The 23,453-nt window shown below is 47.7% G+C and overlaps 1 protein-coding gene across 7 annotated transcripts in view; it reads right to left on the reverse strand.

The window, feature by feature from the left end:
• Positions 1–23,453, reverse strand: part of LOC101171105 (spectrin beta chain, non-erythrocytic 5) — a 30,388-nt gene that overhangs the window by 678 nt on the left and 6,257 nt on the right. For 2 of the 7 annotated variants that reach the window (XM_023963083.1, XM_023963080.1), the window contains 28 exons: positions 21,845–21,931; positions 21,644–21,762; positions 21,457–21,571; positions 21,308–21,385; positions 21,119–21,234; positions 19,250–19,412; positions 15,266–15,405; positions 15,093–15,177; positions 12,534–12,683; positions 12,141–12,290; positions 11,544–11,800; positions 10,587–10,728; positions 9,703–9,897; positions 9,320–9,472; positions 8,286–8,503; positions 7,800–7,983; positions 7,564–7,710; positions 6,946–7,284; positions 6,712–6,831; positions 2,763–4,595; positions 1,389–1,520; positions 1,241–1,315; positions 1,073–1,159; positions 907–998; positions 739–824; positions 609–660; positions 344–534; positions 18–143 (listed from right to left, as the gene is read on the reverse strand). In XM_023963083.1, coding sequence (XP_023818851.1) covers positions 18–143; positions 344–534; positions 609–660; positions 739–824; positions 907–998; positions 1,073–1,159; positions 1,241–1,315; positions 1,389–1,520; positions 2,763–4,595; positions 6,712–6,831; positions 6,946–7,284; positions 7,564–7,710; positions 7,800–7,983; positions 8,286–8,503; positions 9,320–9,472; positions 9,703–9,897; positions 10,587–10,728; positions 11,544–11,800; positions 12,141–12,290; positions 12,534–12,683; positions 15,093–15,177; positions 15,266–15,405; positions 19,250–19,412; positions 21,119–21,234; positions 21,308–21,385; positions 21,457–21,571; positions 21,644–21,762; positions 21,845–21,931 — 5,632 coding nt within the window. The remainder of the gene's footprint in view (positions 1–17; positions 144–343; positions 535–608; positions 661–738; positions 825–906; positions 999–1,072; positions 1,160–1,240; positions 1,316–1,388; positions 1,521–2,762; positions 4,596–6,711; positions 6,832–6,945; positions 7,285–7,563; positions 7,711–7,799; positions 7,984–8,285; positions 8,504–9,319; positions 9,473–9,702; positions 9,898–10,586; positions 10,729–11,543; positions 11,801–12,140; positions 12,291–12,533; positions 12,684–15,092; positions 15,178–15,265; positions 15,406–19,249; positions 19,413–21,118; positions 21,235–21,307; positions 21,386–21,456; positions 21,572–21,643; positions 21,763–21,844; positions 21,932–23,453) is intronic. The other 5 variants (XM_023963082.1, XM_023963081.1, XM_023963084.1 and 2 more) reach the window with 5 other exon arrangements.

Genomic DNA, 23,453 nt, shown 5'->3' on the forward strand with positions numbered 1-23,453 from the left:
CATTACTGGCTGCTCACAGGAAGTGAAGGAGTGGGAGCGGCTCTGGGTGCTGAGCCAGTCCTGACCGGCGGATGGGGGGCAGCGGGTGGAGGGAGACGCTTCTGAGACTCGGTGAGTCACGGCATGCGTGAGGCGCCCGTCATCTAAAGAGGGTCAAATGAAGAGCAGAGAAGCTGACCAACACAAAGTGGAACAATTACTGTGAAACACATCCAGACCGTGGCGCCGGAGCTCCCCCTGCTGGGACTCTGCAGTCCTGCAACGGCCGTTCAGAAAGTCCCACAGGTAACCGGAGTGTCTGATAAATGTGGACGGGTGGGACTGCGCGAGCAACGGGTCTCACCATAGCAACGTCCATCAGAGGAGATGGTGGGATGCCCATCCCGACTCCTGAGGCGACTCTGGGGCCTGCTGAGGACAACTATTTCTTTGGCTGTGGGTTTCCGTGAGGGTGAGGTGATGGGGGCGCCATGCAGAGAGGAGCAGTGACAGCTGGCTCCATCCTGACACCTGAAGCCCCCCGATGAGGCTTCTCTGCAGGAAGGATGGGTTTTTGTCAAAAACACTAGGATGCTGTAGAATTCTAGCTGCTCTCATCTTCGTCTTACATGGATGTGGGAACTCTGGGATCAGCGCTGGATGAGGAAGATCCACTCTGACCTTTGACAAACAAACAGATCCAGTTTTATGGGGATCAAATCAGAGTTTCCCTCCGCGAGGTCTGATGGGACGTCTCACCTGTGCTTGCCTGGACCCTCATGACCCATTTTCTCATCATGAAGTGTGAGGAGACGCTGAACAGATACTCGGCGCCGTCGGGGAGCCTGGAGGCCAGCAAACAGGGAAACACCCCAGCTTATACAACAGCTGTAACCTGAGAGACTCCTCGCTTCAGCAGCATTTTACCGCAGGCGGAAGCAGTTGGGCTTCTTGGTGTAGTCTGAGGCAGGAGAACACTCCGCTCCCGCGAGGTTCAGCGGAAGGTCACATGCGGCGCTCTGAGGCACAGACGGATCATTAGTCACCACGCACGCCTGGCTTCCACACACCAGCTCTCATTTGCCCCGCCTACCCGCAGAGCATCCTTTCCATCCTGGAAGAAGCACATGGTGTGACTGGACAGGACGGCGTAGTAGGAGTTCCAGCCTCTGGAGGCAGCCTGTGAAAACAAGATAAGGGTGAGAGCTGCTGACGGGGGCTCTGTGGTGACTTCTTCTTCATCATCATCATCATTCCTCACTTTTTTCCCTCCCTGATGCAGCCGCTGCTTCCTTTCCAGGGTTCCCTCCATGGACTGCAGCTCAGGTTTTCCGCCCTGAACGGGTTTGGAGAAATCACGTCATTCATGAACGCAGCAGGTGGAAGAATGACAAAGGTGTCATCCTCACCAGGATGACACGGCGCCCTCCGGTGCTCGCCACGCCGTGTGGCCTCTCCTCCTGTGAGGCTCCAACTGAACCCACGAGGGCCGAGACGGCGCTCAGCGGCTGGTCCTGTTCAGGAGGAGGAGATCCGACGGCCTGTGTGGCGTTTACCGATTCAAACAGAGACACATCACCACCCGTGTCAGTGTTAATGAGACCCTTTCTTTACCTCAAAATCACATTTAAGACCTCAATTACAACTGAAGCGTAAATTTAGTTCACAAATTTAAATTTCACAATCATGATCAATGGAGAATGAAATGGAAAACCACAGAAAAACTGACAGGATAATGCCTCTTCTGAGTATTTATCATCAAAATAAAGATTTAAATAGTAAACAACTTGGTTTGAAAGGCCACCACTTTTGAGTTATTTCCAGATATTTGAAATTAGTCTGCATTTTACCATTTTCCTCCAGTCATGTACATCAGCATATAGAGTCCGGTGAGAAATAGTCTACAACAATTAGACCCAATCTCTGACATCTGTGTCTGTAGCTGACTAACAAAATAATGCAGTTTAAACTTGTTCACTCTAAATTTAAGACGCTTTTTTTGGTTTGTAAACACTTAGGCCACTCTAGTAATATTGAATGTTTTGTTACAATGAACACAGACCGTATCAAACACTTTGCCTTTAATTGAAAAAAACGTGAGGCTGCTTAAAATAAGAAAAAGTATTTTTAGATGGAAGAAGCGCTTCTCAAAAAAAGTTTCAATGTGAACAAGTAAGTGCCACGAAAACCTGAAGTCGCGTGTCAGACATGACTGCAAGAAAAAGGCATGAAGACGCAACGTCCCTGAAAAACACAGGCTCAGCGAAACTATCATCTATATTTAAACATTTGTGAGGACAAGAAAAGAGTTTAAAGTTCAGGGAAATCTCTGCATGCAAGGACTCTGCAGGTTAGATCTCTGACAAAAACCAAAACCTGTGAAACTAACGGAAGAGTCACGTCTCTACAAATAATTACAATTCTTGCTGCTTCTTCAGAACGAAATAAAAACATGCAGGTTTTAGTTCAAATGTTGCGTCTCTGACGGCTCCTTCAGCGTTAAATTCAATCAATTTAGTTTGATTAACTGCAATATTCCCAAAGAGGGCTTTGGAAATATTGTATCTGAACCTCAAAAACTGCAAAGTAAAAGACCTTTTCAGTCAAATCAAGAATCATGAAAAACTCTGGAATCCCTCCCCATCTCCACTCGGTAAACTTTTGAGAAAATATTGGTTTTATATCAAATCAGAATCCCCACTTTGGTGATGTATGGTGTTCATACAGTTTGGTTTTTCATGGACTCATACTTGCAAATGTGAGTTACTGTCCTGTCTTTTCACCTTCAAGCAACCTGTGACCTCCTCCACCTTCATCCCCTCCTCCTCTTCCTCCTCCTCCTCCTCTCTGTAGTGGTAAACGTATCTCTGGCGGTCCCCGACATCGGGCAGCCTTACCGGCGCGGGCGCGGTCTCGTTGGTTGTTACCGAGGTTTTACTGTCTGCTTCTCCAACCGGAAAAGCTGCCCATGACCTCCTGTCTCCTTTAGCCAGAGGGGGAAGGTGGTCTTTGGGCGTCCCCGCCTTATGGAAACCGAGCAAGTCGGGAATGTGTGACGGTAACTGCAGCTCGGCTGTGAGAAGGTCGGGGGCCGAAGCCGTGACCAGGTCTCTGTAGAGCGCCGTCTGCTTCTGAGCGGGCGGCGAGCAGCAGAGAGCCTCTGTCACCTGCCCTGAGCCAGCCGAGACCTCCTGGTTGGGTCGGTACATGATGTCGGAGCAGATGCTCTGCCTGCAGTTCGGAGTTTGGTTCCAGATGTCCTCCAGCTCCTCCTCCTCCTCCTCAAACTCCTGATGGTCAGGATGAACCCGCTCTCTTTCTTCCTCTGCAGACTTTGGAGGCGGTCCTGGAGATGCCGCGTGGTTCTCTCGTGGTTGAGGGCAATCTAAAGCTCCCACTTCCAGAGACAACAGCTTTCCCACCACTCCTTTGGGCCGGCTGTCTGCAGAAGCCACGTCGGCGCCGAGCTTGAAGCTGCTGACACTGGAGATGCCGGAGTCCACCGAGTCCTGCCGGACGCCGACGCCTGGAGCCGACTTCGGGTTCAGCTTCATGAGGGAAGCTTGGCTGACTTGAAGGCCCCCGCTTTGTTCCTGGCCACATCTGGATGGTGCACATTTATGATAGAAGTGTCCGTTTAGGTCTCGAATGCGCGTGTGGACGCTGACACACCGGTGTTTATGGGTGACTGCGGCGGCGCTGCAGGGATGATTCACATAAATGCTCAGATTTGAAGGCCAGCTGCTCTCGGCGCCATCACCCGCATCAGAACTGGAGTCTGATGGCATCTTGTTCCGCTCCTGCTCGGCAGCATCACACTGAGCGTAGGAGGGGTTTGATTGGTCTCCGTCAGGAGGGTCCTTAGGAGGAGGAGCCTGGAAACCCCCAGGAGGGTCGGAGGAGCTGACGTCAGCGACTTCAGGACTTTGTTTGAAAGAGCTGAGGACAGTGGGTTTGTGGGAGTGAAGGCAGAGATCAGCTCCTTCTCTTTTGGACTCTGGGGGGGCGATGGTGATGATGTCCTGGATGCTGGGGATGAGGGTCATGTCCTTGGGCAGATCAAAGCTCAGCACAGAACCCAACGACAGAACCCTGCAGTGGGTTCTGGTCTGAGCTGCTGAGGGTCCAGCGCTTGGTCCTGCTGAGACAGCGTAAGGAGTGATGCTGTCTTCCCTGGAGCCCTCCGAGTCGATGTCCGTCAGCAGGGGGTTCTTCATGTAGGCCGCTGCACCGCCGCTGTCCTTCCTCGTTCTCCTGCCCTCCTTCAGAGGCCACGTGCGCGTGTCATAGGTCAGAGTTTCACATTCGTAGAGATGCATCCCGTCGGTTTGCTCATCCACTCCCATGATTCTCTGGATGGTGTGTCTGCGCGCATCTCTCTTCCTCTTCCTCTTCTTGCTCATCCTCTTGAGGCTGCTGAAGATGGAGCCGCTGCTGCTTCCCGTCAGCGGGTGGAGGACCGCGTTGGTTGGCTGAGGCCCGGATGCAGCGGAGGATTGCGGGAAAGTGGGGGAGACTGGGGATGCGGAGCAGCTCTTTTGACGTGGGAGGGTGATGCTCTCATACACGGGAGCCCCAGCGAGGCTGTTGTCCTTCACGTGCAGGTAGGTGCTCACCTGTAAAACAGAGAAGGGCCGTTAGGGGTGGTTACGCTCATGCCGGCTGCAGGCTGACGCCTTAGGGGGTTTTGTGAGCTCCAGCCGTTTGTGTTACAGATGGACACAACTGCTAGTGACAATCATCACACGTCCAACAATCCAGAGCTTGAAGTGCACACACCAATAATAATGAGTGAAAAATGATGGAAGCAAAAAAAGCAAAAACCAAGACAAAACAACAGGAATGCAATGGCAGCCGTGCAGCTCTTAATCAAAGTCATATGCGGCTGCGCATGCCGTCATACGCAGCTGTAATATCTTGACCTTTCACTTGTGTGACTAATCTTTTGTTTCTGTACGAGCCTCAGACCATAAATCATGTTGTGCAGTCTGGGGGCCGTTCTGAAAGGTTCTGCACGGGTTCTGCACCGGTTCTCTATGTGCTCTGCTGGCATGCGGGACAAACTCCTCCCGGGAGCCGCTTTTTGGAGCACAGCTTTCAAAAGCAGAGAGGATGAGGTCACTCGTTTCAGGGTTGACCACCCCCTGTTTACATCACTGAGGTTCTGGGACAAAGCAGGAGAGGAGAACTTCTGTCCACAGTCACAGCCGGGACACGGTGGCCTGCGCTCTCTGCGCCCGTCAGCCATTCGTTCCACGCCGGCGAGGTCGTGACCAACTGGAAAAAAGCTTTGAACACCAAACAAAGCTCATCCCAAGACGAGGAAGAAGACAAATTTATGACCGGAAACCCACAAACCTAAAGCTCCTCATCAGAATATAATAACTGCACGATCTGTGAAAACGTTACAAATTCTTTCTAACCTGAAAACTTCATTTCATAATATTTTTGTAAAAACTAATTAAAAAAAACAACAGGATTTTTTGTGTTAAAAAGTAAGAATGTCCTCCTCCTCAAAACAAGTGAAAAACATAAAATATAAAATGTTTTTTTTTCTAGTTTATGAACTAGAACATGTCTTAGTAAAATAAGTTGTAATATATTCTGTCCTTTTAAGAAAAAAGAATGATCTTGAAATTAGCAACACACATTCCTTAAAGTCTGTTGCACTTGCAATTGTCAGAAACTGGTGACCCAAAATCAGGAGACCAGGCTCAACTGAAACAGAACAGATGACACTAAATGAAGACTGCTGTGGAGGAACAACCTGAACCTGGTGTGACAGACATGGCAACTCAGGAAATGACCAAAAACAAACATAAAAACCAAACTTATCAACAGGAATTGGAAATATTATGTCTTAAAAAAAGCATTGCTACAATAAAAAGGGGTTTTGCATCTTTAAAGTTGAAATATGCACCAACTGTCCTTATTTCTATCATAATCATCTTAAAATAAGACTAGGATTGAACATTATAAAATAAATGTGTCCTAAAAATTACATATGTAAGTGATAAAAGTCAGAAATAAAACTTTCCAGTTTCCCCTAAATGTGGTCTGTTTATTGAAACTAAACCCCTGACCAAACTTTAAAAAAACTTGAAATAAGAAGTTTTCACATCTTTATCTTAAAACAAGTCATTTAATTGAACAGAAAGGTTACTAGGAGTTGGTTTTATATTAAGTGTAATACAATATTAAAATGCAAACTAGTTAGAATTACTTACTGAGATTCTACTGTCGCATTTTGACTTTTTTGACAAATACACTGCAAAAACTGAATCTTGAGGGGAAAAAAACTTCCTTTTCTGTAAAAAAAAAAAAATCAAGCAAAAATGTCAATATCGAGATAATCTTAATATAATACATAGAATTTTTCTAACCCCATTGGCTATATTATTTGCTTAATTGAAATATTCATTTCGTTCCAAATGTTATCAATTGTTGGAGTGTATTAGCAGTTATCTTCATTACTCGAAGTGGAATTGACACATTTTTATGTGAGAAACTTTTAGAGACACACATTTCCTTACTACACAATGCATTCATCCGTCCAGATAGACAAGTGACTTGGAGGGGACAAAGGCACATTTCCGGCTGAATGCAGTGCGTTTCAGACGGACGGGGCAGCGAGTGGCGCCGGGCCGTACCTGCAGGACGTTAGTGCAGCATTCAGATGACAGCATGCAGTCTCAGCACATGCATGCAGATCCGGGTCACGCCACAGTTTACCTGCTTTGCACTCGGCCGGTAAACTTTTTTCTTTCGCTTTAAACTACCCAAAGTGTTTTCCAAAAGCCCCTGGCAGCGCCTCCAAAAGCTTTTACAGGCAGAAGCTTGAGGCGCAGTGGGCTACAGGAGAGAACCAGGAAAGAGGCAGACGTGAAGCCAAAGCCAGGTGAAGGAGGGAACGGCAGAGCCGGCAGAGTGATGTGCAGGAACATCTCGTGATGTTGAGCTTCTCACCCTGTGAACGAGCTCCAAGGGTTGTTCCCCCCCGTCTGCATCGGTCTGAACGGGCAGGTCCAGCACCTGCACCTGGCTGTCCCCGCCCCCTCCGAAGCTCAGGATGAGGTTGACCGCCTGCTGGCTGCTGCTCTCCTTCAGAACCACGACGTTGGTCTTCAGAGAAGCAGCCTCGGCTCCGATTCCATTCATGACCTCGTATCCGTCCTCGGACGGCGTTTCGTGCTGCTCGGCAGGCTGCAGCGGCTCGGCCCTGGGATCTGCTCGAGTGCCGTTTTCACGGGTTCGGACTCGTGGGGCCTGATGGGACCATAGGGCCTCGAGTTCAGAATCTGAGCTCTGCACCCAAAAACACGAACAAATGTTAGTCTGCAAGTATTTCCTCGTTATCTGTCTGCTGTTGGGACACCTTTTAATGGACAGTTGTAACATTTTTGGTGACAGAAGCTGAAAGCCCGGCTTGAAGCTCTTGAAGGTACCGGCCACAGGTCACTTCGACCTGTCTTCATATCATTATGAAGCAGAATTCACCAAGCATTGGATTGTTCACCCACCATCGCGAAATATCATTCGTGATAGGCGGATGATAACAGGTCTAATAAAAACATTGTCGTGTACCGGAGAGCACATTGTGGCCTCAGAGTAAACGTCGTCCTGCAGAGGTTTCCGTCTGTTGCTTCTGTGACACCACTGTTGCTTCTGAGCCCTCCAGTGCACAGAGATCCATCCCAGCATGCTCCTCAGCTCCTCCATGCGCTCTCTCACCTGAATGACATCATCAAGGATTCAGGGAAAATGCGGAGACGATCAAATCAGCAGAAGAGTTCCAGGTCGGCAGAGGCGTTCCTGCTCACCATCTGGGCCAGGTGGTGGTCCGTGTCTAAGATCGTCCTCCCTGTGACGGCCAGCACATCAAACTCCCCAAACTTCTGCTGGATTTGGGAGTCCAGGTCTGCTGCCAGGAGCTTCTGGCCATCCTTCCCACGGTGCAATGCACTATCGGAAAAAATGCATGACCTGGTGTCCTCTGTCCAGGAGCTGTTCAGGGGAGCAGGAGGAGAAAGGAGGCAGTGTTAGGAGAGCGGGAACAGTGAAAAAAAAACAGATGAGAATGAGCAGACTCTCCCTGACAGGAAGGAGGGTCATCGCCCGTCACACCCAGGAAATGCGCTCAGACACACTCAGCACATCCTAAATTCCACGTCTCTCTCTGGATCTGCTCCTGACAAACAGAACATCCTGTTCCCTCCTTAGAAGATACGGTGATGGGTCTAGATGTTTGCTCAGAGCAGCTTACGAAAGCACACGTGGCCTGTGGAGAGGTCCTCACGCCCTCTTACATCATGGCGAGGTAGCTCCTGAAGAAGTCCTGGAGCTGGGAGAACTCCTGCAGACGGGCTTTGTTCTCCGTCGCGCTCTTTCCCAGCTCGGCCCACGCCCGCAGCGTGGCCTGGATCCTTGCCTCCAGCATGTGCACTCTTTCTGGGCACAGCTCCTGCAGCTGAGAGGCCTGGTTCTTCACCTCCTTCACCTCCTCACTAATGACCCCGTGGGCAGTCTGTGGAGAATCACAGCAAAAACCCATCATCGTCCATCAGGGGGAGCATCGTTCACACAGCTTGTACCAATTGTTCCTCTGCCTATGACCTCACCTCCATAGCTGCATGCATATATAATGCAGCCACAAGTCCATATGGTCTACATATGTGACGCAATCTTGACCACTTTTTTCTCCTTTTGACGAGGCGGTAATTAATCGTGTTTAGGCTCTCTGGGAGCAAATCTGCTGAACATTTCTCAGCTACGTTTTGACAAACGGAGTGGCGGATGCCTTTCTGCTGACGCCACATTTTTTTCATCCCGGGTGATGAGGTCATCTCTGCTCCTCGTTCGTATCAAGTCCAGGCAGCTGTTTGTGTGTGTGTGTGTGCACGTGTGCAAGCATCGTAGCGCTTTACCGTCCCCGGCCTCACTTCTCCGAGGTCTGAAGTCTGCAACCGCTGGACCCCCCCCCAAACCAGATATACACCCACTCTGAATGAGTGAGTCATGCGTGTAAATATCCTGCGGATGATAAACGTTTGCATGCGGCGTGCGTGTTTGTGTGACTTCACCGTTCACCCTAAATTGAAGGCAGCGCCGAGGCCGGACCTTTCTTTGCCGTGAAAACATTTGGCACAACAAGAGACGGAGAAACGGAGGGAGGGACGGTTGGGGCAAAAGGGGCTTTTCCTTTTTCTCTCACCGAAAAAAAAAAAGTCTATAATCACAGGTGGGGGGTGGGGGGGCTGGAAGACTGGGTTCTATTAGCGGCGATGAATCATGACAAATGTTTACGGCACAATCACAACCATCAGCGGCACGGTCTTCTCACCTCCAGGTGGTCCTGCTTCTCCTGCAGAGCCTCCAGGCCGCAGTGGTCTGGCTCACACTGCATGGCCATGTCGGTCTCCTTCTCCAGGATGTCCAGGCGCAGCTCCTCGCTGCAGCGCAAACACTCCTCCACCCGAACCGCCAAGCTGGCGTGCTGGGGAGGAACAAAGCCATCAGGGGATGACGTTTCCACTTAACCGCACGGCGAGACTCTCAGAAGAAGACTTGTTCAGGTTCAAATGTGTCCATCTCATTATTTTAGACAGTGTGGGGGCCCCAAAGAAGCAAAAGAAGCTGTTTGTCAATGAGCTCCTTAAAATTGACAGAGACCATCCAAGACAACGGAAGCGGGTTCAACCAACAGGAATGGCTGATTCTCACTACCTTGCTCATCAGCTCTTGGAGAGCCTGATCGTGGCTCTGCGATCGACTTCTTTTCCTCACAGTGTCGTTCAGCATCTCCACAGCCTCCCGAAGTTCCTCCACGGGGTTCCCCATAGTCTCCAGCAGGGGCTCCACGCTGCCGCTGCTCTGGAGCTCGAACAGAGAAGGAGCCGAGGACATGTCACTGTGGAGAGGCTGCAAGAGGGAGAAGATGTTCAGTCTACGGTCACTGGTTAAAGCCTTAGTCACATGCACCTGTTCGGAGGGGGGGGTTGTTTCGGGCCGTGGAGGGTCGTAGAGTGGCCGCATCTTAAGGAGAGCTCAGGTGTGTCTTTCAGTTCCCTTGAGGTCTGTACGACCATCCCAAGGTATGTTACGTCACGAAAATGGACCGTACCATTGTCGTGTGTGTGGTAAGTGTATCATGAAGTATTCGTAAGGGTAATGGAAGTTACACGCACTCATGACGTGCAGGTGATGCTGTCGTGCGGTGTTCTTCCACCACACTCACATTAGCGGTGCAACAGGAAGGGCGAGCAGCATCAGAGCTATCCATCCGTACAGGTTAGATCCAGAATCCAGGAAAACAAAGACGTTCATGGATCTGTTTGTCTGCAGGTGGATGCATCAGAATGGAGCAGAGCAGGAAGCTTACAGCGTATTTTCTACGTCACAAATACCATCTTTTTCAAATGGGATTTTTTTTTATCTGCTCCAGATTTTTAACAATTTGAATAAATAAATAAATACTCAGAAATGAAACTTAATTTTCGTGCATCATCAGAGAAATGTCACATGTTAAAAACGCTAAAAAGGGATTTTCTTTAAACGTTTGAAGCTTTGGCTGATTTGTAAAGTCTCCCCTTCTGCGAGGACGTTCGTACCTGTGCGAGGCTGAATCCGCCGCCGCCGCCGGCGGGCTCCTGGCTCTCCTCCAGCTCCACGCGCTCCAGGAACTCGGTCAGCATGCGTGTGTCCTGCAGCTCTGAGCTCTGCTGGGTCAGTGCAGCCAGAACACGGTGGTACCTGTGAAGCAGCAGGAAGATTATTTTCATTACACACCCCTGCAACCCCCCACAGAACCACATCCCAGAGGCGGAGATGCCTGCAGAGCGCTGTTTATGTTATCATAAACACGTCCTGCACTTCAGGGCACACAGACTCCTAACGTGAAGACAATTTATGGAGGCAAAAAGGTTTTTTTCTCCAGAGAAAATAAGCCTTTTGCTTTTTGTGTTGAGTAATGACATCATAGCGAGTGTCCTACAGCTGTGAGCACATCTACCTGCACCACCTAAGCCTGAACAGGAGGTCACCCATGTCCAACACCCCCGCCCTGGAAACGGAGAACTCCCCATCTCCTTTTTCTGTTGGCGTTTCCAGACGTTTGCAGCTCTGGCAGCTGGAGGTTTTTCATCAACAACCTGTCTCTCAATGGTCATCTGGAGAGACAGGCGTCACCCCGCGAGCTCGGGATGGGTGACCGTGACATAAACTGACAAGCTGCGGGTGAAGTGCATGTCAGAGCTGCAGGGTAGTCCTGTCTAAGTGCTGCCTGGAGCATAAATGAGTCAATCTGAGCTCTGCAACAAACACAGGGAGCTCTTTTTTTTGGACCAAACCTTAAATATTGAAACATTGGTGGTTTGTGATATTTGCTTTAAATATAAAAGTGGAAATTCAATGAATAAACTCCTCCAGTGGATGACAAACATGGCAAACTCTCTTGGAAACACTGACGCCAGCCACTGCCTCTGATTGGTCGGTTCCATCAAATGAATGTTCCGTGATGACAAACGCGGAGAGACCAACCTTCCCTCCTCCACATCTGTCAAACGTACTTTTTCTCCACCTCGTCCATGCGCTCTGGCATCCGGCGTGCGTGTGGGTGACTGTGGGCGTGAAGGCGGTCCACCTCCTGCCTCAGTTCGCTCAGCTCCAGGCTGCGCGCCGCCACCTCCTTCTCCAGCAGGCGGCTCTCCCTTTCAGCCAGGCTCATGGTTTCTGGGTCACCGGCTAATGCAGACTCCTTCATGGAAAGCTCCACAGACTCCAGCCAGGCATCCAGGCTGCCAAGAGCTTGGAGCACTTTCACAACCTGTGCAGAGCAGACATTAGTGCACAACACCTATGATGCAAAGTTCAACCCTTTCCCACCTAATAGACTGGATTTGCATTTTAGAAAAAAGAAGTCCCACGCTTTCCAACAACATCAGGACTGGATTTGCAGCCTCTTTCCAACTCATAATCAACTTATATGGATGCAGCCGCTGTGTTTCTTGGACTACGTGTTGAGAGTTTACCTCAGAGTGTCTTGCCAATCGAGACATAAAGGATCAAAGAGATCGAGCCCCTAAACTCGGATTGGAAGCACATCGAACCACCGATCCCTAAAGACCACAACATCCTACCAGAAGATCGTGAGTTATGAGTCCTACCCTGAAGCCCAGCTCCTTGGAGGCCCGCAGGAACACGGCATTCCTCTGGTGCCTCCTCTTCAGCTCCTCCCACAGGACCTCCAGCTGTGTGAGGAACTCCTCGATCCTCGCACTGCCCGGGTGCTGTGCACGAACCAGTCCGTGACCCTCCTGTTGGGGGGGGGGGGGGGGGGGGGGGTCGAACTGATGAGTCCAGACGACTCCAAAGTGAGTTTGCCAAATGTTGACCTAACATCCAACCGGCGGGTAGAATTACCGTCCCGGCTTGTTATGTGGTTGATGTGAAAACCAGACCTGCCAAGACTCACTTTTGGGAGGGCGTTTCCACCCGGGTCGTTTATCTGAAGCTACATTTTAGGGGAGCTGTTAATGTGACAATGTGCTTCGGCTTACCCTCTTCACCACCTCCATCCTGGCTCGGTTGTTGAGGATCTCTTCCTCAAGAGCGTAATGGCACTTCCTGGCGGCCTCCGGACCCTCAGAGCTGGCCGTTGAGCACACCTGCGTTGCCATGGAAACGTTGTCTCGGAGCCAGGATAAAGTCTACGATGTTGTGTAGAACAAAGAAGGAAAGAAAAAAAAACTGGTTAAACGTGTCAGCGGCACTGAAAGTTTGGTTTCCAAAGCTTAAAGAGACACAAGAAGTGGATCCTGATGACAGAACTGAACCAAACGGTCCAACTATCATCCAAACAGGAAACTTGATAGTTGATCTGAGATGACGTTTTTTGGAAGGATGTGGATCTGAACTACTAGTCATTCATGGAAACTAGAAAAATAAAGCCCACAGGCGCAAACTGCCCCCTCCCCCTGCTGATCCACACAACCCTCACTCTCTTATTTAGCCCCCGTCACTCTGGTCAGAGCTGTATTTGATAAATAAATGAAATTTAAATTTCAAAATGGTGGCTTTTCTGTTGCTTTAACTCCATAGCAACCATTTTATTTCAGGGTTGCTAGGGGGAGATGGACAGGCCTAAGTGATTTTTAGAAGAATTGGCTAAATTAAATATTTGGATTTCCTTGGCAACGGAGGTTTACCTCTACCTGCTTATACTGTTTTGTTCGGCTGGAGCCAATGATTCATGTAACACGTTTTTTATAAAATTCTGGTAAAAAGTGTGCGAGCAATAGGAGAACGCCACATCTGTGAGCTTAGACATTAACACCGTTCAAAATCTACCACTTCTAATTCCAACATTTCTTTCCAAAGATGCTCGAGGAGTTAGGAGATGATAGATCGGAATCTCTAGGAGAACAGGTGAAGCAACAACTTCACAAAAGTGGACAAAAACGAAATTCTATAATTTAAAATAAAAAAAAACTCACATGTTGGTTGGTTTCCAGACAAAAGCGCCCCCTGTGTTACCCTTCATGCTTATGTGAAGCACAAAGAAACTAGTTTATCCTTTTATTTTTATTTTATTTTTTTTATTAAAGCACACCTGGAATTAACTTCTGATTTCCGTCTTTTCAGGGAAGATTTTCTTAAAACAAAAATGCGTTTTTGTGATTCCTTCAAGGTTCAGACCCCTAATGATACTTGAGACAGGAACTTCCTGAAGCTCCCCTACAGGACAGTTTACACTACAAGTTAAAAGGTTTGGACGTTCTACCAGACTTTTAAGAAAAAGATGCAGTTCCGTGTCTCAACAAGACAACAAAAAAACACAAACTAAAAATAAAAATGAAAGCAAAAAAGGCATGAAAATAATCTGTAGACCTAATGCCTTTTTTGTATTATTTCACGTGTTTTACTTCCACACTTAACAGGTATCATCTGAAACGATACTTATTAACATCCGAACGGCACAACTTTCCACAATAAAAGTAAAACTTGTAAAAATTCTGATCTTGAATACACAAAATGAAAACTGAAAAAACTGAGAAAGCAAAGTCTGAACATCCATTTATCACTGACTGATGTCCAGAAGAGGTTTCCTCTGGATGCCAACTGTGACCATGTGAGAATCTGCTGCAGAACTGAACTCCGGCTGCTCCTTTTGGATCAATCACCTCTTTAATTTCCCCCATTTCTTGCCCTCTTCTCCTGCAGGGATCTGACATTTACCGGCTGCCTGGATAATTGCGACCTGACGACATGACAGCCTGCAGGCGGTGCAGCTTTATGGTGTCAGGATTAAATGCTGCCACCGCAAGGAATCATGGGATTGGACAAAAAAGGATGGAATGAACCACAGTTTTAGCCGATAAAATCCTAAAAGGTACGGTGGCCCTGAAGTACAAATCACATCAACAAATCACCGGGCAATAAAACATTTCAAATAAAACAGACAAATAATAAAGCAACAACATTTCATTTTAGAAATCAAAATCAAATTCCAGAAACCATAAAATAAAATACTACGGAAGAAACAAAAGTTCCAGAAATCAAAATGAAATGTTCAAAAGTGAAACCGAAGGATATCACTGATTGGATGATGACTCTTGATTGAAGTTTTATAATCATTACGGCTTATATCTAGTATTTGCTTTATTCCATATTACTTTGGGTAGTTTCTACCTTTTTTTATTTCTAAAAATTGTGTTTTTTATTATTTGTTTTGCTTTTATCAATCCTCGTTGTGATCTTTAAAATGTTCAACCATCGAGGGATTTATTGATGCGATTTGGACTTCAGGCCCACCGTATAACAGACACCTTTGCTTTCCTTCCATTTTGAAACTTCCAAGTCCTTCTTACACAGTTTGGATTTCTTCCCAGGAAGAAATGGACCGTGTGTTTGTAAAGATAAGTCATGCTGGCTGTAGAAGTTGTTCTCAAACTGGTAGTGAAATACATGGATGCATGCACACAAATGTAAATGTGATCAAACGTGGTTTCCCTAACAACCAAGGAGAGTAAACGCTGTGCAGCGTTCGCCCTGAGGCTGATGGACGGACGTTGATGATGTCATGTCAGGTCCGTGGCGTCGCCACAGAGGCGTCTCACCTTGTCAGCAGACACCGTGAACCTCTGAAGCTGTGTGTGGCTCCTGGAAGCTGCAGGGAGCTTGGGCTCTGCTCCGGGCTTCCTGCTGCAAAGAAAAGACGGACATGTGACTTCAGTTAGGATTCCCATCTGATTGTGTAAGTGGCAGACAGAACGAGAGGCAGAACCGTCACCTTTCCCCCTTCGGCTGCTGCTTCGTGGCCGCATGGTTTGTGCAGACAGAGCCTCCCTCCACTGGGGAGGAGGCGTGGATCAGCGAGCGCCGCTCCTGATATTGACCACCCGCAGGTCTTTCAACGTTCCCACAGGGTTCCTGAAGGAAAGGTTAACACGTCAGCGGCATTACGTCTCTGTAACGCCTGAGAATTACCTTCGTGACTTCTGTCTTAAGCTCACTGAGGAGACGCCCTGTATTAAAATCTGTGTTCAGTAGATCCGTGTTTGAAACCAAAGAAGCCTTTTTTAGTCCAGTACAATGTGGCAGCAAAAGCCTGAATAAATACAAATGTCTGGATAAATGAGAGCATGTGTTTATGTACTGAAACGTGGGGAAGGAGTCACTGCAGATGACAGAAGACCCTCTGCTAGCTTTTTTCAGACTTTAGACATGGATTTCTGTGAGTTTGGCTGTAAACCTTCTCTAGTGTCTGCAGGACAATATTCAAGCGTCTGCAGACATCAGGCCACTTTTTACAAGCGCCTGGGGGCGGCAAAGTTTGGAGGGGATCTCTGAAGGCCTTTCCAGTGAGAGTGATGCCTGAAACACGAAACTCATACCGAGAGCTCAGGCTTTTTTCTGTGGTAGTCAATGCCATAAAATAGACTGTTTGGTGCAAAGGTCTGCAGCCTTTAATCCTAATCCTCATTAAAAAAAATCTTTGTTTTTCTACATCATGACAGTAAAAAGCTGCTGTTTCACCAAACAAACGTGTCCTGAGATCTGAAGCATAACAAAGGAAACAAACAGCCTTTTAAAGAGTAATATGTTTGCACATACTACTAATCTCGTCAGTTTTTAAACTTGAAACGCATATTTTTGGCATATTTAAAGTCCTTTTTTTATGGCCGTCTTCAGAAAAAGTTCAAAGGTCGATACGGGAACATGATTTCTAAATTTGCGCCCAAATGTCGTAGCTAGATGGACTTTTTGCCAAAAGGTCTGCTTTACTGGGATTTTCCTCCACTGATCCAGGTTCAGGTTGCCGTAGCAACAATCTTTTTTTACTTTTTTCAGGACACCTTCAGCAGCTCTTTCAGGTGAGGCTACCCCTGGCCCACAGAGATTTGAACCCTTTACTTTGTCCCCAGCTGGACATGCTCAGTTTCAGCTGCTCCTCTAGGACCCAGTTGGCCCAGCAGATCAGGTCATGTCATTGTCCTGAACGAGGGGAGTCACAGTTCGTTTCATAGAGTAAATGAAGGTAATTAAGCTTTAAAGGGATCCCAACATAAACATCCTGACCTCCTAACATAAAGTTCTGCTCCCAGCAGACCTCCTAAAGCCTGAAATTGTCCATCGTTACTCCAGCAAACACGGCTCCAAGGGTTGTTCTGACACTGAAAGCTCATAGAAATATTTTATCCAAAAGTTATGAAGCTAACAAACCCCCAGAATAAAGTTTATACCTCTGGTCATGATCCATTTAAAGATTTACCAGAGATCCAACATCAGCAAATGACTTTATCTGGTTCCTTCTTATCTGCTCTCCGCTGACTCTTTCCTCCACGTGGGTCTTTCTGCAGAGAACACTGCAGTGATGTCAGCCAACAACTATCACTTAGCACCGAGCCCATCTGGTCTCCAGCCGCAGCATCTGGCTACCATTAGTCAGAGAAACAGACGATAGCCGTGTTTACCTTCAGAAACAAGAGGCTGCACTACTGCTAATTCAGGGACACGCACGTACGGCTAACTGTGCGACCCCTGTTCCCGTACACACACACACACACACACACACACACACACACACACACACACACACACACACACACACAGCAAGAAAAGAAGGGCACAGCAGAAAGAGGATCTCTAAGGTCATCATGCTAGGAACAGATGACAGTTTTCTTTTCTTCAGTCCATCTTGGTTCTGGTTTGTTAGTTTCTTTTCTCAGTATCAACCCTTCCATATGAAAAAATGTTTGGCATGAACTACCGCCGACCCAAGCAGCCCGCAGGGACCAACGGGGCTAAGTCCGGGATAAACCAAAGCAGGACAATAACTTTAACTAGAAGCTGCAGGAGAGGGACGGTAAAGGATCGATGCTCTTTTGCAAACGAACCCTCAGCCTTTGGATTTGTGCTGCTATGGAACTTCCCATGTGTTAGAAAAAGAACCAGTTAGCCATAAAAAAAACCCAGAGTGCCATGCCTGGTGTGTGTGTGTGTGTGTGAGGGGGGGGGGGTTGCACATGCTCTCCTGATGATTATGTAACTTCTTTTACTTTAGACAGAAATAGATGTGATTCCATTAGAGAATCACATCTATTTCTGGCTTCACAGGTTTTTTTGGAGCGTTTTGCTTTTTACATTTTTTTACAGAGCTTTGTATTTTCTGTCCTGTTAACCTTGACCATCAAGCTCCTCCGTCAATTATACGAAAACTACATAAGCCTTCAATTCTGATCAGATCATTGATTTTCTTTTTTCTATGAAGGTTTGAACTTAAAGATTTTCAACGGGAAAAAAAAGCGTATAAAGTGTTTAGTTATATAACATCTTTGATTGTAAATGAAAGCGGCGTTGTATGTTCAGCGGATGCTGCCCTCGCTGCCCGCCTTTGACCCGCCCTCACTGACCGGGCAGCTGCTGCACGGCCCTTGTCCTCCCCTTCTGCCCCTTCCACCCTGATCAGAGCTCTATGTGACAAAATCATGAAAAAAAACTTTGGCTGGCCTTTCTGTTGGTTTTATCTCCATAGCAACCGTTTCATGTCTTGGTCGCCTGGGGGCGACGAACAGGTCGGTGTCGTGTTTGAGAAAAACATTGGAAAAGGTAAACTTTTGGATCATTTTGGTGATGGAGGGTTCTGGTCAACCACACCCACATTCCTTATGTGGTCATTTCATTTGTCGTGTCGTGGGAAACGCCACTTTTGCAAGCTCGCCATGCTAATGCCGTTCAAAATCTACGAACAACGTATTTCCCAGCTAGCTTCCCAATGATGCTCGAGGAGTTAGGAGGCGAAAGGTTGAAATCCCTCAGAGGAGTTTAGCTGAGACCAAAGGTGATACATTTTTTAAAGTTCAAGATGACGTCCAAAGGTCAATGAAAGGTCACATGTGGTTGTAGACTTAACCTGGTGAAATGCTGTGAAATTTTATGAAGATCGCTCCAACAAAAGTTTTCTTTTCCCATATTGTGCAAAACATGAAAATAAGCAAATTTCATACTTTGGCACAAAATGGCCACCAAGCCGTGGGCCCTCTGGCCATCCCATAATAAATTCAAAAGTTTACTTTAGACATCCCCGACATGTGTGTTTTGATTTCATTTTTAGAACATTTATTCTAATCCTCATGAGAGATTTGGGTCCCATTCATTTTCTGACGGTTTCTCCCGCTGTCATGTCATTGTTGTTTGTTTTTGTGAGGGGGGAGGCGGGTCGTTCTGTGCCCATAAATTTGTTTTTACCAAGGTCTATGTACCTGCAAATTTGGGGGAGCTTTTAAGTCTGAGGCGGGGGTGAAATCTTTCGCAGTAAGAAACAGAAAACTTGTAACGTTGTCCCTCAGTCCAGGACGGCGACAGGACATAAAAACAAAGATGGCTGCTTTGTGGATTCCCCCTTTGGATTAGAAGGTTTCTCCCGCGATAAAGGAGAGACCGCTGTTCAACTAAAATGGGATTTGGTGGAAGGATGACTGGAATGCTGCTCGTTGTGCCCTGATTTACAGCAGCCCACAGAGCTTGTGTTGGGACTCGTACCCGCGTCCTTCATTACCGTTGCAGAGCGACGTCCTGCTTTTCTTACCACAAATATAAACACTTCAAACTACCGGAAGGATGGAAAACCAGCAGCACGTTGATTGGCAGGAAAGCTTTTCCAAACCACAGATTCGGTTGGTCTGGCAGAGGCTGAGCTCATCTTTCGCTCGCTGTGATGATGAAGTTCTCCTCTGCTCCTCAGAAACCACAGTCAAACACCGAGGCTTCTCACCACACAGCCTTTCAGACGATTCTGCTCCTCCTTCACCTCCTTTCCCATGACGGCATGCGTCTCCGCTCCCACGCTGCGACGAGGCTCTTGGTCAGGGGTCAGGAGGTCAGCATCTTCCCTGGTGAAAGTGGAGCCGGAGAGGGAGAGCGGAGTCCTGGCCCCCCTGCAGGGGGAGCAGGGTAGAAGGTCAGTGCGGCGCTGACAGCAGGCTCTCACAGGAGGTTCTACACGATTCAAACAGCTACCGAGAGCAGCAGATAAGACTGGAGAGATGATGTAATGCTGGGCCTGAAGACATGCTGCCCTCATGGGGGGGGGGTTCAGCCCAACGAAGGCTCGGGAAGGAGACGCTGGACGTCCAAAAACTTTGGACTCGACCTACTACAGAGTCATTTTTAGACTCGCGGCTTCTTCCTGTCATCCATTTCTACACGTTCCATTCAACTTTAAAGGCCCCCGCTGGAGAAAATGGTGTATTCAACAGTTTGGCCAGGGGTGCCACTTACAGCCATTTATACGAGATTTTTAAACAATCATTATTGGCACATACATTTGTTATTTCCCCACAAACCACTGCTAGAGGGCGCTGTAGGTGTATCAGTATTTGGTACTGACAGCAGAAAAAGAATAACTAACATGGTTCAGATCGTTCTCCTCCTGAACTTCATGACATTTTTCTCAATTGCATTGAGACAATATTATTCTCTATGCAAATGCGAGTAAAGATCACAATAAAAAATGTCACCGTACAAGAAAACTCGGACTGATCTCATGAACATGGAGACAGGATTGCAAATGTTTTTGTAGAGCTCTTCAAAATAAATTGGCCTTATGTGGCGATGTCATCCGTGTCTTCCGTGTATTGTAAATAAAATATAGACAATGTTTTCATGTAGCGATGAGGCTGAAACCTAGACGGTAGCTCCTCCCTCATGCGACGGGAGTGTCTAATTTCTAAAAGCCCATTTTTTGACCGGCATTACATTTGACGCTAGAATCGGGTTCAGAGAGAACGCAGCATTATTTGGCGGGTTTGCTGAGAAGCCTTGAACTTTTTGCCCACAAGTGTGACTTACGTTTGTGTTTTTTCTCATTCTTTATTTTGCATTTTTTTGACTCCTGCGACCTATTTCTGCTCTGCAGAAACTATGTCCTAGAGAGCAGCACAGGTTTTTGGATTTTGGCTAAAAACGGCATCATCATAATGATAAGACCACTGCTTTGAAAACAGATCAGAAGCTGATCGGGGCGGGGCTTTAAGGACCACGCCCACATTTGGCGGCCCATTGGAGGCAGATGTTCCTTTTATTCTATTCTAGATTCTGTCTGCTTATAGAGAATAGTCTGAACATACAGCTACACAAGGCGTATGAAGACTGTTTTTACCCATTCTGGGCTGCAGTCCTCGCTCAGAAAGGTTGCGTTCTGCAGTTCGGTTCCAATTGTAAGCCACTGATTTAATGCCGAGTCCTCATTAAGTCCACATTGGTTTCCGTGGCTAAAACAGCCTCACGGTTAAAAAGTCTGGAGAGTTACTGTATGCTGTTAAACCAACAATAAATCGTTTTACAAATTTCATAAACGTGGAAAGAAATCCTTGTAAACCTGGTGGTTCTCCGATTCGGCAGACTGTCCCAGATGATGTCAGGGTTTAATGGGGAGAAGAGAGCAAATGGTGTTGCCAGCTTGGATCTTTGCCAGAACATTATTCACCTACGGCGACTTTGAAAAGGGGGCGGGCTGAGCTCTGTGAGGTCATCACTCTGAGACTGACAATAGCTTTATATAACGTTATCGTGCTGAGCTAATCACGACCTGGAAATCTTCTCCTTGGGTTGGCCAGGCTGCACTTTCGTCCCCGTGACGCACCTGAAAACTCTCTGAAGAAGCGCCCAGGACTCCTTGACCTCACCCTGCCTGCGAGTGATGCCGGCAGCCATGGAGGGGTGGAGGTTGGACAGCTGGGAGACGCTCACGTCCAGGATCTGCCACACACAGGCCTGCAGGTCAGACGGACAAACAAGCACCTGTGCAACAGGTGAAAGGATCTTCTCCTACCATTATTTGACTGGCGATGTCCCGTATTTCTCTGTCGTCCAAACTGTCCAGCTCCTTGGAAGCAGACATGCTCTTCCTCTAAGAGAAACCACACAAATGAATCTGCAAGAAGAACTCAGGACCCGTCAGCAAGCCTTCGTGCAGATTACCATGCTGTTCATCGCTAGCAGGACTTTGTCCGCCTGCTGGTAGAAGGACGACACTTCAAGGGCCAGATGAAGCTTTTCTTGGTAGGTTTTCAGATGGGACTGGACCTTCAACCACCTGTCCACAGAGGTTTTTGTCAAATGTTCAAGCTTTAGCTGCTGCATGGAGAGCGGCATTTTGAAAGTGTACATTTTGTTGATGAGCTTCCTCCTGCTGGAGATCATCCTGCTGTCCGCTCTCCCCAGTTTCTCCAGCTTCAGGGCCAAGTGGTTGATCTCCTCGTGGAGGTTTCTGTGTTGCTGTTCGTCCTGCGGGAAACCGCAAGAGCGGGGTGGAAACTATCAGAATTGTGGGCATTCTGTGCTGCTTTTGCCGCTTTTCCACTCTCACCTGTTTCAGATCTAAAATTCTCCTGGTCAGCTGCATTTTGTCAACACTTTCCCCCAGGATGTCCCCCAACCACTGCTCCTCTTCCTGCTGGAGCACACAGAGAAGGTCCATGTTCATGGCCCTCCCTCCAGTATTCTAATTTTAGAGCCGCATGGATGAAACCACATTAGCTCTGCGATGGAGGAGGATGCCAAACAGAGATGGAGCTGAGCTCACTGAAGCGCAGAGAAGAGGCTGATTTGAACTTAATGAAAGATCCGTCTCTTCCAGGAAGGCCTGCTTCATAGCTTTCATAAGCAGCATCCTCTGCTCCATTCCCACAGGTTCATTATCAATCACAGGAGCCCCCGTGCCAGACACAGACGTGAGCAGAGATAAACACAGCCCTAATGTGCACGGGATGATTGCTTTCTGATAATAACAGGCAGATGTCTTCCAGTGTACACTGTCTTCAGGATACTGAGCGAACTTCCTGTGTTAGCAACTCCTATTTCTGCGCCAATTATCCTGACAACTGTTGATTTGAGCGTCTGCAGCCGTCGATTCTCCTACGGGCCAAACGTTTAAGGGGGAATTCTTTCGGTTGGAGAGCTTCATTAGCTTTCTCACTTTGACTGCAGCTGCTCGGATAAATGAGAAACAGAGAGGAAAATATCTGCAAAGGTTGGAGAAATTATGAAAAAACAAACCCGGGGATGAATTATTACATCCATATCAGGAATTATGAGCAGCTTTTTCAAACAAACACGCTTATTTTCCTGAATTCCACCTGCCTTTCCACGATGCCTTATGCTACGTTCACACCGGGCTTGGAAATGCGCGTTCAGGCCACCGATCTCAATGAAAAGGCTACATAAACCTGCGTAAATGCGTTCCAAAACGTATGTACAACAATGACGGACGGGTGGCGTCCCCTTTGATTCACGGAAGTGCCAACTTTTTGAAAATTGATTACAAAAGAGAAATGAATATTTGTAGTTTGTGTCCGGCCGGAATTCTGTGACACCAAGTCTTTCAAATATCGGCATCGAGCTGTGAAAGAAAAAGCTTGGAGTGAGATTCACCAGATTTGAACTGTTAACACCGAGCCTCTTCCAACTGCAGGTGGCGGACATGCGCTAGTATCAGGTAGCGACAGTCCAGTGTGGGTGCTAAAAGCCCGTTCAAGAATGCGTGTTTTGTGTGTCACATGCTCGCCGTGAACGCCGCCGCGTGAGTCCCAACCATAGACCGTATCAGAGGACAAGACTGAGCGAGCGTGACGTCACAAATAGAAAATGGTTTACTTCCGGTTCCAACGAAATGAAGTCGCCATTTTTCTGCAACACGGATGCCGACATGTTGGAGCCAGACGTCCAGGTCGGTCCGAGTTCAGGTTTCTATGGCAACCACTCTCTCCAATCAGGAAGAGGCATGTTAGAGGACACTGGAACCCTACAGGCACTTCCGTATCACATGCACACCCCGTGCATGCAGTATTTGTGATCCAGTGCTCACACCTTACTGGTGACTAGAGTGTGGCGTAAGGACTCGGTATAACAGCATCACCTGAAGGTCACAAGTGCGCGTAACTCCCATTATCACTACAAATACTTCACGATACGCACAA

Source organism: Oryzias latipes, chromosome 15 (assembly GCF_002234675.1).
Source record: "Oryzias latipes chromosome 15, ASM223467v1".
Classification (NCBI taxonomy): Eukaryota; Metazoa; Chordata; class Actinopteri; order Beloniformes; family Adrianichthyidae; genus Oryzias; species Oryzias latipes.